Here is a 13,234-nt window from a genome sequence, read left to right as displayed (position 1 = left end):
CAAGGCCATCCCTATATGAGTTAAGTGTTGAGAGACTTGAGTCTTTGTGGTCAAGGTTAGTACAGCCAAACTCCATTCACAGATCATAGCAAACAATACTGGTTAATTTAGAACTCTGAGAGCAGCAGTTGCATTTCCTGGTTTCAAAAAGAGTCGAGGGAGTGAAAGGCAAGATGGTAACTCCAGCATGGTTAACAGCTTCCTGCAGTAGCACATGGCAGATGAGTTTTACAGACATGTGTATGTGGAAAGATGCCCACTGGAACCTGCTTCTTCTGGACAGTTGCTTAGTGATGCTTTTGATGTGAGGAGCCTTCTACCATTGGGATTAACCCCTGCTCTTCAAAGTAGAGGAGTTGGTCCACTTCAAAACAGTCGCTGGCATGGGGCACCACTTTTTCCAGAGACTCCCGGATCTCGACCTCACTGATTTTCTGCTGTCTGGCCATCTTAAGGTAATTGTAGACCTCCTCAAACACTTGTTCGCCCAGTTTCTCAATGGCTGATCTGCCACAGAAGTGATGAGAGAGAAACAGACAGACAGACAAAGAGAGAGATATTGATTAAAACTCAATAAATAACACTGAAACTCTGGGATATAGGAAATAAAGGGGGGAAAACAAGACAAATATCTCCACCTCGAACATTCAATACTAAACATCAAATGTTTCTTTTTCAGTTTTTCATTTTTACTTCTTTGGGTAGGAGAAGCACCTGGCAATGCTCACAGACGATTCCTGGCTCTGTGATTAGAGGTGGACCCCAGGTACTTTTATAGCTTCCCAGATACTTCTTTATAATTTTTGGAATCAATTTTCATTTTTAAGTGAAATATAGTTTTTCTGACATGTCTCCATTATCAGGTGTACCTCATGATAAATCATCTCCTCTAGGTCTTCCATCCCTACACCCCTTTTACCTGATATACTCATTCCTCTTTTTATTTTAGGACACACCCAATGGTGCTCAGAGATCACTTCTGGTGGTGCTAAGGGGACCATATGTGGTGCTGAGGATTGAACCTGGGTTAGCAACATGCAAGGCAAGTCCCCTTCCTAATGTACTGTCACTTTGGTCCTCATTCCCCTTGCTCTTGGTCTTTTGATAACCACTAATTTCTTTCATAGTCTAAATGTTTATTTTGCTTCATTTGGTTTCTTGACGGCAACGTCTTGATGTATCATATATGAATGAAGTGAAACAGTGTTCTTTATTTCCTTCTGAGTTATCTCAGTATGATACCCTCTTCATCCTTCCATGATATAGCACAGAGCAGGATTCCAATGTTGGGGTTGAGGCCATACTCAATAATTCTTAGGGCTTATTTCTGACTCTGTGCTCAGGGATCACTCCTGGTAGTTCTAGGAGACTATATGTGGTGCCTAGAATAGAATTATTGTCATCCTTTTGCAAGACAAGCACTCTATCCACTGTTCTACCTCTTTAGCCCACGGAGCCCCCCATCTTTTTTTTCTAATGGAGTCAATAAATAATCATTAAACTTCTGTTTTATGGCAAGTGCCCTGCTTAAAACATGAGGCAGAGGAGACATGGGGTAAGAAGAGCTACATCAGAAGCTCACTTGAGTAGAAACCCTAGGGTAAAAGTCAGGCTTCTACTACCTACAAATGGAATTTTGAAATTCTCTTTTAAATTTCAGAGGGAATTGGTGAAAACATCTCAGGGAAATATCAAGCATGTTGGTGTGGCCAGAGTCAGGACCATAGCAAGAGGAGGATGGTGGGAAATAAGAGTCTTAAGAATGAATTAACAATGAGGAGGTGGTGCACAGAAAGGGGAGATGGAATGGCTCTTATTAACCATATGTGTATGTTTATGAATTTTTGTGTTTCAGGTGAAGATGTGGAGGTTGAAGAAGAGCACTGGGTCAGACCAAATTCTCACCCAAACCTTATGTCTGCTTCAATGACTTCAATTTTGTCATGCCTCTATTTCCCTTTATTTCTAGGAGGGACATACACAATAAAAGACCTGTGGGCAAAACATGACACGTTTGGTTCAACCAGCAGCATTCAACCTAGCAATGCATTTAACTTTCTTCCAGTTTGGTAGCCTTGTTTGAAACATTTTAATAAGAGAGGAATGTTCAGGCTGGGCCCACTCTGCATTCTTCCCTGTCCTCTGCCATCTCCCTCCTCCTATCATTCTGCCTATGCTGCTGCTGCTCTTTCTTGTTCCACTCAAGGGCATTTTGTAAAATCTCTTTTCATGTTTATGTGATCTTTTCTTATGGAGAAGAGGTCTGGGGTCTGGAGGTCACACTAGCAGTGCTGGGGGTGAGGGGGCATTGCATGTTGTAAAATAAAAAATCCACAAGTGTTAAGACTGCCACACACACCTTGTTTCTAACCCCTTAGGTTGATGAGTCTAATGAAGCAGGGTAGTGGAGGAGAAATTATACACCAAGCAGTCAGGAAAGAGTCATCTTAATAAGTCTGCTTTTCACTTCATGGCCTCTCTCTGCCTCCTGCTCCCTCTGCCCAAGCCAAAAGCCAGAACTCCTTTCTTTACTCAAACTAATTCTCAATACCAGGAGGGGGAAGGTTGAGAGACACAAAAGTAACTATCCAGTGGGTTTTTACATATCAAAGAAAGAGGTTTAGGAAAAGAGAAAGTTGGGGATACACCTTTGTATAGGGTTTTATCTAGTCTCACTTTACAGTGTGTGATACTGGGGGGGACCATCAGAGCTGAGGATGGAATCTAGGTTTCCTTCATTCAAGGCCTGTACCCAACCTTTTGAACTGGTGTTTTGCCCCTCATGAGGTAATTTTAAGGACCTTATAGGGTTCCTGCTACATCACTAGATGTTTCTGGCTAGTTTCATTGTGTGACAATGTGTAACCCTCCTTAGGAATGTTGCCTTATGGTCAGGGAACTGTTTAATGACATGAGAGTTTATAAAAGTGTTGCTAGTATTTTTTTCCCTGGAAGGCCTTTCTCATTGATCTTTATATGATTGACTCTTTCTCTCTTGCCATTCATATCTATTTCAATATCTCCTTCTCAGAGAAGTCTTTCCTGTGACCCAGTCCAGCACAATTACCCCATTGTTCCAGAGGTTTATACTGGAATTTTTCTTCCATCTTTTTTTGGTGTGTATTTGTGTGTGGTTGGTCTCTCTATTCTTATCACTCTGGCAGCAGGTGCTTAGGAAACAGTTGCGGAATAAATAAGTGACCCACACAGTCACTATGTACCGTGAGAAGCACATAAAGTGCTCTAAAGCTATGATTGGTAAATGTAGGGAAGACTCAAAAGAGGAGGTGCTGTGCAGCCCTCTCAGGTCACATCAGTGGGAGGGAAAGATCAGGTAAATAGAAATATGAAGAAGGTGAACAGCACATGAGGATGATGTTAACAAATTTGACCCATGATGAGCTTTATCCTCTAACAATTGTCCTCTAAGGCCATGACATCCAGCAGGCATTTATGGTAATGGTACCTTTCCATCTTATGGTTGTTTTCCATCTGTGCCAGGGTACATTCTGAGGCTCTCTTTCTATCAGCCCATTGAACCACCAACAATGCTAATCTTCTCATATAGCATTGTTCAAGATATAGGGGAGGATTCCCATAAGCTTCCCACTGCCACATTGCTTTTACCTGGTGGAGGTAGGATCTGAACTCTGGTAGTTTCACTCCAGCACTCACTCCTATGAAGATCCTTTTCATCACCATGATATGGACATTAGGTTCAGAGAAGCCAGAGTAGACGCTTGGCTCTACCTTTTCTGGGCTGCATGATTTGGGTCAGTTACTTAACTAATCTGAGCAGTGGTTTTTTTCATATTTAAGTGATTTTACACACACACACACACACACACACACACACACTCGCACTCCTTAATAGTCTGTTACATACAGGTATTTGAGGACCATTATTTTACGTTCATGTACAGTACTCTTTACTCTTCTTGAAAGTGAACTGCACGGTAATTCTCATAATCCTCTTTTAATTTATAACTAGAAGCTTCCAGAGTTTTATAGTTTGTATATTGGATAAGTCACTATTCTAAGTGTTTCTCTTTTTCCTGGCTTATGAAAAAAAGTTTAACCTAAGAGCCAGTAGTATAATGAGAATTATTTATTTAGTTAATTAGTTTTTGAATAACACCCAGTGTTGCTCAGGGGTTACTCCTGGCTTTCCGCTCAGAAATCTCTCCTGGCAGGCATGGGGGACCATATGGGATGTCAGGATTCGAACCAATGTCGGTCCTGGGTCAGCCGCTTGCAAGGCAAATGCCCTATGCTCTCCGGCCTTGAATTTTTTATTTTTGAAGTAAATCACCATAAGTACCTAGTTTAGCAGAAATCATTAAGAGAATGTGTAGTTTATTCTTCAGGCATAGTTTAAGAGAAACTTTGAAACTTTTCTGGGACTTAAGAAATCTTGCAATGTAGACTTCCCCTTAATGCTGTCTTCACAATAAAAATTTGGTGATAACAAGCACCAGGATTCTGAATTATAGAAGCAGCTCTGATCTCTTCTCTTCGTATCTAGTGTTTCTAGTGGCTGGTGGGCAGAGACAGAAGTAAGCAGATGTACTGCTGTGTAGACCTTTGGTAAAGGTGCTGTCCTCTGCTTTGCCTGCCATAGCAGCAGGCAGCTCAGCTGAGTTAGTTGGATAACCTATGGCAGTTGACCATATCTCTAAAGATCTTTCACTTGTGATAAAATTGACCCCTTACCTCTGGTTTTTATTTACAGCAAGCAGAGATGAAGGAACTCATTGATGAAACATCCAAAACTGATTTTATACCTATTGAAAGGCCAAGTAACTCCCCCAAATCTTGGGGGTATAGCTATCTTAATATGAGATAAATAGTTAGAAAAGGAAAAGCATAATTGGATAAAGAATGCCAGAAACTGAAGGGAGCAACTCAATTCACTGCAATAAAATTTAAATTCGAAACTAGTATAGCCTTGGATAAAGTTGGATCAAAGTACCTAAAACATGGCAGGAAAAAATTGTTAGGATTATCCCAATAATGTAGGAATTCAATACACTTTATTGTTGAGAGGTGAGACTTGAGCAATTGATAATAACAATGACAGACAATCTGAATATGCTTAATTAGCTTGACATAAACAGACATCAATGGAATGCTATCCATCCATCCCTCATAGTTAGAAAACCCATATACTTCCAAAGCTATTGCCTCATGGTTACAACACCAAACCCTAAGAGACAAGTCTCACACATTTTTAAAAACTGCCCTTAGACAAAAATATAGATATCTGACCATCACACAATTGCGAGAAAGCATGCCACATCTCTGAACTTAGAAATTTACTTAGTTCGAATAAATTGCAGGTTAATGAAGGAAGCAGGCAGGCCATAAACAAACTCATTTAAAGACTCAAAGCAAAGAGAGAGGCGATATTGCAGTGCAAATTTATTCCAACACTCATGAAACATGCGACAATATTTCTGTGATGATGCATTAAAGTATTTTAGGGTTCAGAAAAAAGAAAATTCTATTCCTGGGAATCTCTCTTGTTGTTATTCAGGACTTGAGTTGAAAGGGAGCACTTTCCTGTGCTATTCAAATTTAAAAAAAAACTTCTAAATTTGACTATTCAGATGAGGGAAGAGAGAGAGGATGAGGGAAAAGCGATGCCACCCTTTTAAGTGTTAATCTCAGAGAGCAAACACCTGAATTTTCCAATAACATTTATTCTTTTCTTTTCAATTAACTTCTCCAATTAAAACTATGGTCCAAAAGGGGCAAAGATACCTGTCATGGACCAAGGGAGAGACAACAAGGTTAGAGAAAAGATCCTACTCAGCCATACCTTATGAACCTTATGACTTTTTTGCAGATGGTCTGCAGGACTGAATCTGCAGGGGTGGAGAGATGGCTCAGCAGGCTAAACTCATGCTTTGCATGTGGAAGGCCAGGTCCAAAACTGGCATCACACGATCACTGGAGCATCACTGAACACAGAGCTGAGAAGTAGCCTCTAATCACCAATGGGTATGACACATATACACAAGACTTGGTTTGCAAAGAACAAGTAGAACTACATGCCCTTTGTTTGATTCTTGCTTCAGGGTGGCCAACAGCATTTAGGATCCAACAGTATTTAGGATCCATTACTGCGAAGAAATACAAGCCAAATACAAGAAATACAAATCATCCAGAGGCCAGAAAGCTGAGGACCTCGGGCCTCATCTACCTTATCCTAGAATCTATTTCCTGTTTTCCAAGAAACAAAAAAGACATTAGTTATAGCTCTTTATGCCAATCTAAACATTCTCTGAATCCAGAGGGCAGGACAAGGTCCCCTTTTCCTGTCTGATATAGCAGAATTGGTTTTCTGTTTCATGTGCTTTACTTATTTTGTCAAAGCTTCGCACTGTTGGCCCTTCTCTTTTCCTCTGCTCACCTTCACATTATAGGGCTCTCTGGTGTTAAGAAAAGCTAAAAAATAAAAGCCTGTTCTTTGTATTATAGCTTGTTTTTGTTGTCGTGCCATACCTGGTGACGTTCGGGAGTTATTCCTGGCTCTGAGTTCAGGAATCATTCTTGGTGGGACTCAGGAGACCATATGGGATTCCAGGGATTGAACTTGGGTCAGCTGTATTCAAGGCAAATGTCCTACTGCTTTACTATTGTTCATTTAATTTGGAGGGTGATTCAACAACTTCCTGGGAGAATCTACCCCCTTTCATGCTCTTGATCCTCACTGGGCTAAGACTGACCCTAAGAACTTGGTACTATGCTCGCTTTGGCAGCAAATATACTAAAATTGGAACGATATAGAGAAGATTAGCAATGGCCCCTGAGCAAAAATGACATGCAAATTCGTGAAGCGTTCCATAAAAAAAAAAAAGAACTTGGCACTAAAATCTGTCCTTGCCTGCTCAGCCAGAAACCCCCAACTTTGAGACCTAAAATCTTCTGCATAATTCTTCATTCATTTGATATTGTTCATATGACTCTAAGCTATCCCTATTGTATTTACAGCTGTGTTCCAAGTAGTTCCCCTGTTCTATCATGAATAAAGTTTTCCTTTCCTAATTCTGTCCAGGAAAACTTTACTGGATGGATTCACCTATTTTTTGTTTGTTATTGGATCACAGGCTATTTGAAGTGTGGGAATTGAATCCAAGTTGGTTGCATAATGTACTGCATACAGTACCAAGTTCTTAAGGTCAGTCTTAGCCCAGTGAGGATTAAGAGCATGAAAGGAGGTGGATTCTCCCAGGAAGATGTTGAATTACCTCTTAAAAATTGCTCCTACTAATGCTAATGGCCTGGTCTGTGTCACTTGACACACTGGATAGAGTACCCCACCTGTAACAGGAACCCAAACACTGGCGATGCCACCCTCTGTGAGAATGACCTCCTTGGGACCATAAACTCTATGTTCGCCCTCAAACAGTATAAAACTAATGGCCAGAGGACCAGCTGGATCTCAAACCAGTGCTAGATACACAGCAATTACAAAAAACAAGGGCAAGTTAACTCATTTAAGGAGAACACTTCTTGTTAGGTTGGACTCCCGAGACCTAGTTATATGGGATTTATATCATCTTATATCCAAATTAAATTTTCTCCATAAATGAAAGGTGATTTTGCCCACCTGCTCTCTCAAGCATGCTCACACATTGCCTTTATTAAACTTCTTTTTTAATAGCCACAGATGATTTTATTGCTGCATAACCTACCAGGCAGAAATGTGCCAGGCATGCAAGAGTGAGAGAAAAGGCAAAGTGAAAGCAGACAGGGAGACAGACAGATAAGGAATGCTAGTGTGGTGCTGTTTTTTTTTTTCCCTAAGAAAAAAGCAGAGATTTGGGCAATCAATATATCACTTTCAGGTGAGCTACATTAAAGGATTGCTATGGATTTACATATCATTGAAGCTGACACATGCTCTGAACAGGTAGGAACAAATCAGGATTGAGCTCTTATTAATGTAGTAGTAGTTTTGGGTTCACATCCTCCATATTTGCTCATAGATCACTCCTAGAAGTGCTAGGGATCAAACCAGGGTTGATCACATATAAAGTAATCACTTCAACCCCTGTATTATCCTCTGGCCCTGAGCAGTACTTTTGCATCTACCATGGGATTAGGGCAGGATCTTGCCCAATGTCTTGCTTCTGCAATCAGTGAGTTTCTTGGTTGCCTTCTGCACTGAGGCTAAAGGGGATGAATCTTTATTAAAAGGTGTTTGGGTGAGTAGATTTTAAGATGCTTCTACTCACCTAAAAATATCTGTAAAAGAACATGGTCCTACAGAGCTTCCCTGGGATGAGATGGGGTAGGATTCACAAATTTATTTATTTTTTAACATTTATTATTTATTTATTTATTTATTTAGGTTTTGGATCCACTCATCTGGTGCTCAGGTTCACCTTCTGGCTCTGTGCCCAAAAATCTCTCCTGGCAGGCTTAGGGGATCATGAGGGATGCCGGAAATCAAACCCAGGTATGTGGGATGCCGGGAATTGAACCCAGGTCTGTCCCAGGACAGCCATGTGCAAGGCAAATGCTCTACCACTGTGCTATCACTCTGGCCCCTGGATTCGCAAAATTTAGATGGCAGCACCTTCTTCAGGTCAGGTTGGGTTAGTGAAGTGGAGGGAAAAGAAACTGAGCAGATCTGTCCTCCAGTAGACTCTCTTAAACAGAGCAAGATGCCAATGAAAAGAGAGTAAATCCATACACAGGAGCTAGAACTCTTGGCCTCAGCATCTTGGATGTAATGTGCAGGATCAGACGTGATTTAGGAACCAAAGAAGTGGGAAAGATGTTCTACCAAACCTCAGCACTTTCAGCCAGATCCTGCCAAAGACTTGGTTTGATCCTGTACCACATATGATACCTCAAGCTCTGTTAGAAGCAATTCCAAGCACTGAGCTAAGAGTAAGCCCTGAGCATCATTAGTTATGGCTCAACCCCCCCCATTAGGTAAATAAAATAAATATCAAGGGTCATATCTTCCAAACCAATCATTCTAATATAATGTCATGACCTATAAGCTAGTTTGTAAAACTACATTTATCTTAGGAAAGAATCTAAAATTGGAAAACAAGAGCAGGCTAAAAACCATTTATGTCAACATTATATGTGACTCAAAAAATTGAAAACAAACTAGAAAACCAGCAGCAAGATGTTGCACTATTGAGAAATTACGGGTATTTGTTTAAATACCAATGGTATGTTTTTAGAATATTGGGAGATGCTCAAGAAAAGGGAGGGGAAAAAAATCACGATATCCAAGGCCATTATACTCAAATACTCAGGCTTTTGTTTTATTTTTAACAGACTTATATCACAAAAGTATCCCTAGTTATTTGGAATTCTAATTCTAAAATACTGCCTTTAACAGCTATAGACTACTCCAGTGGATTTCAATGCAGTAAGTTATTGAGTATTCCACAGACACTCATACTGAAAAGTAACATAGATGATATGGTATCACATCTACCATTCCCCCCCTCCCCACTTTCCACCCAGAGAGCTCGAGCTGCCAGCAAAGCAATTGCTGACCCTCCTCTGTACTTTTTCATAGCAGAGTGGCATTCCTTCAGAGAAATACAAGGAAGTTTTCTGCAGCAGCTTTTACTGAGAGCTTCAAGTTTGTTTTCTGCTTTTGCTATTTCAATGATCCCACAACAAATATTTCTTTTTTTTTTTAATTTTTTTTTTATTTAAACACCTTGATTACATACATGATTGTGTTTGGGTTTCAGTCATAAAAGGAACACCACCCATCACCAGTGCAACATTCCCATCACCCAAGTCCCAAATCTCCCTCCTCCCCCCCCAACCCCCGCCTGTACCCTAAACAGGCTCTACATTTCCCTCATACATTCTCAATATTAGGACAGTTCAAAATGTAGTTATTTCTCTAACTAAACTCATCACTCTTTGTGGTGAGCTTCCTGAGGTGAGCTGGAACTTCCAGTTCTTTTCTCTTTTGTGTCTGAAAATTATTATTACCAGGGTGTCTTTCATTTTTCTTAAAACCCATAGATGAGTGAGACCATTCTGCGTTTTTCTCTCTCTCTCAGCATAATAGATTCCATGTACATCCATGTATAGGAAAATTTCATGACTTCATCTCTCCTGACAGCTGCATAATATTCCATTGTGTATATGTACCACAGTTTCTTTAGCCATTCGTCTGTTGAAGGGCATCTTGGTTGTTTCCAGAGTCTTGCTATGGTAAATAGAGCTGCAATGAATATAGGTGTAAGGAAGGGGTTTTTGTATTGTATTTTTGTGTTCCTAGGGTATATTCCTAGGAGTGGTATAGCTGGATCGTATGGGAGCTCGATTTCCAGTTTTTGGAGGAATCTCCATATCGCTTTCCATAAAGGTTGAACTAGACAGCATTCCCACCAGCAGTGGATAAGAGTTCCTTTCTCTCCACATCCCCGCCAACACTGTTTATTCTCATTCTTTGTGATGTGTGCCATTCTCTGGGGTGTGAGGTGGTATCTCATCGTTGTTTTGATTTGCATCTCCCTGATGATTAGTGATGTGGAACATTTTTTCATGTGTCTTTTGGCCATGCGTATTTCTTCTTTGTCAAAGTGTCTGTTCATTTCTTCTCCCCATTTTTTGATGGGGTTAGATGTTTTTTTCTTGTAAAGTTCTGTCAGTGCCTTGTATATTTTGGAGATTAGCCCCTTATCTGATGGGTATTGGGTGAATAGTTTCTCCCACTCAGTGGGTGGCTCTTGTATCCTGGGCACTATTTCCTTTGAGGTGCAGAAGCTTCTCAACTTAATATATTCCCATCTGTTAATCTCTGTTTTCACTTGCTTGGAGAGTGCAGTTTCCTCCTTGAAGATGCCTGTAATGTCCTGGAGTGTTTTGCCTATGTGCTGTTCTATATATCTTATGGTTTTGGGGCTGATATCGAGGTCTTTAATCCATTTGGATTTTACCTTTGTACATGATGTTAGCTGGGGGTCTAAGTTTAATTTTTTGCAAGTGGCTATCCAATTGTGCCAACACCACTTGTTGAAGAGGCTTTCCCTGCTCCATTTAGGATTTCCTGCTCCTTTATCAAAAATTAGATGGTTGTATCTCTGGGGAACATTTTCTGAGTATTCAAGCCTATTCCACTGATCTGAGGACCTATCCTTATTCCAATACCATGCTGTTTTGATAATTGTTGCTTTGTAGTACAGTTTAAAGTTGGGAAAAGTAATTCCTCCCATATTCTTTTTCCCAATGATTGCTTTAGCTATTCGAGGGTGTTTATTGTTCCAAATGAATTTCAAAAGTGTCTGATCCACTTCTTTGAAGAATGTCATGGGTATCTTTAGAGGGATGGCATTAAATCTGTATAATGCCTTGGGGAGTATTGACATTTTGATGATGTTAATCCTGCCAATCCATGAGCAGGGTATGTGTTTCCATTTCCGTGTGTCCTCTCTTGTTTCTTGGAGCAGAGTTTTATAGTTTTCTTTGTATAGGTCCTTCACATATTTAGTCAAGTTGATTCCAAGATATTTGAGTTTGTGTGGTACTATTGTGAATGGGGTTGTTTTCTTAATGTCCATTTCATCCTTATTACTATTGGTATATAGAAAGGCCATTGATTTTTGTGTGTTAATTTTGTAGCCTGCCACCTTGCTATATGAGTCTATTGTTTCTAGAAGCTTTTTGATAGAGTCTTTAGGGTTTTCTAAGTAGAGTATCATGTCATCTGCAAACAGTGAGAGCTTGACTTCTTCCTTTCCTATCTGGATTCCCTTGATATCCTTTTCTTGCCTAATCGCTATAGCAAGTACTTCCAGTGCTATGTTGAATAGGAGTGGTGAGAGAGGACAGCCTTGTCTTGTGCCAGAATTTAGAGGGAAGGCTTTCAGTTTTTCTCCATTGAGGATAATATTTGCCACTGGCTTGTGGTAGATGACCTTCACTATATTGAGAAAGGTTCCCTCCATTCCCATCTTGCTGAGAGTTTTGATCAAGAATGGGTGTTGGACCTTATCAAATGCTTTCTCTGCATCTATTGATATGATCATGTGGTTTTTATTTTTCTTGTTATTGATGTTGTGTATTATGTTGATAGATTTACGGATGTTAAACCAGCCTTGCATTCCTGGGATGAAACCTACTTGATCGTAGTGGATGATCTTCTTAACGAGGCATTGAATCCTATTTCCAGGATTTTGTTGAGGATCTTTGCATCTGCATTCATCAGTGATATTGGTCTGTAATTTTCTTTTTTGGTAGCGTCTCTGTCTGGTTTAGGTATCAAGGTGATGTTGGCTTCATAAAAGCTATTTGGAAGTGTTTCTGTTTGTTCAATTTCATGAAAGAGTCTTGCCAAGATTGGCAGTAGTTCCTCTTGGAAAGTTTGATAGAATTCATTAGTGAATCCATCTGGACCTGGGCTTTTGTTTTTCGGCAGACATTTGATTACTGTTTTAATTTCATCAATGGTGATGGGGGTGTTTAGATATGCTACATCCTCTTCCTTCAACCGTGGAAGATTATAAGAGTCAAAGAATTTATCCATTTCTTCCAGGTTCTCATTTTTAGTGGCGTAGAGTTTTTCAAAGTAGTTTCTGATTACCCTTTGAATCTCTGTCATATCAGTAGTGATCTCTCCTTTTTCATTCCTGATACGAGTTATCAAGTTTCTCTCTCTCTCTTTCTTTGTTAGGTTTGCCAGTGGTCTATCAATCTTGTTTATTTTTTCAAAGAACCAACTTCTGCTTTCGTTGATCTTTCGGATTGTTTTTTGAGTTTCCACTTCGTTGATTTCTGCTCTCAGCTTTGTTATTTCCTTCTGTCTTCCTATTCTTGGGTCCTTTTGTTGAGCATTTTCTAGTTCTATTAGCTGTGTCATTAAGCTACTCAGGTAAGCTCCTTCTTCCTTCCTGATGTGTGCTTGCAAAGCTATAAATTTTCCTCTCAGTACTGCTTTTGCTGTGTCCCATAAGTTCTGAGAGTTTGTGTCTTTATTGTCATTTGTTTCCAGGAACCTTTTGATTTCCTCCTTGATTTCATCTCGGACCCACTGGTTATTGAGCATGAGGCTGTTTAACTTCCAGGTGTTAAAGTGTTTCTTCTGAGTCCCTTTGGAGTTCACAAATAATTTCAGAGCCTTGTGGTCAGCGAAGGTAGTCTGCAAAATTTCTATCCTCTTGATCTTATGGAGGTATGTTTTATGTGCCAGCATGTAGTCTATCCTGGAGAATGTCCCATGTACATTGGAGAAGAATGT

The 13,234-nt window shown here is 40.0% G+C and overlaps 1 protein-coding gene and 1 non-coding gene across 2 annotated transcripts in view; one reads left to right on the top strand and one right to left on the bottom strand.

Moving 5' to 3' along the window:
- Positions 1-287: 287 nt before the first annotated feature.
- Positions 288-13,234, bottom strand: part of NEK11 (NIMA related kinase 11) — a 220,196-nt gene continuing 207,249 nt past the window's right edge. Inside the window, exon 16 of the mRNA XM_049766089.1 lies at positions 288-507. Within this exon, the coding sequence (XP_049622046.1) occupies positions 288-507 (220 nt within the window). The remainder of the gene's footprint in view (positions 508-13,234) is intronic.
- On the top strand, positions 6,753-6,856 carry LOC125998380 (U6 spliceosomal RNA). Its single transcript, XR_007491964.1, has one exon. It is a non-coding gene; the product is annotated as a U6 spliceosomal RNA (small nuclear RNA).

Source organism: Suncus etruscus, chromosome 20 (genome assembly GCF_024139225.1).
Source record: "Suncus etruscus isolate mSunEtr1 chromosome 20, mSunEtr1.pri.cur, whole genome shotgun sequence".
NCBI classification, from domain to species: Eukaryota; Metazoa; Chordata; class Mammalia; order Eulipotyphla; family Soricidae; genus Suncus; species Suncus etruscus.
The sequence above is the reverse complement of the archived record's forward strand: the minus strand, read 5'-3'. Positions and strand labels throughout refer to the sequence as shown.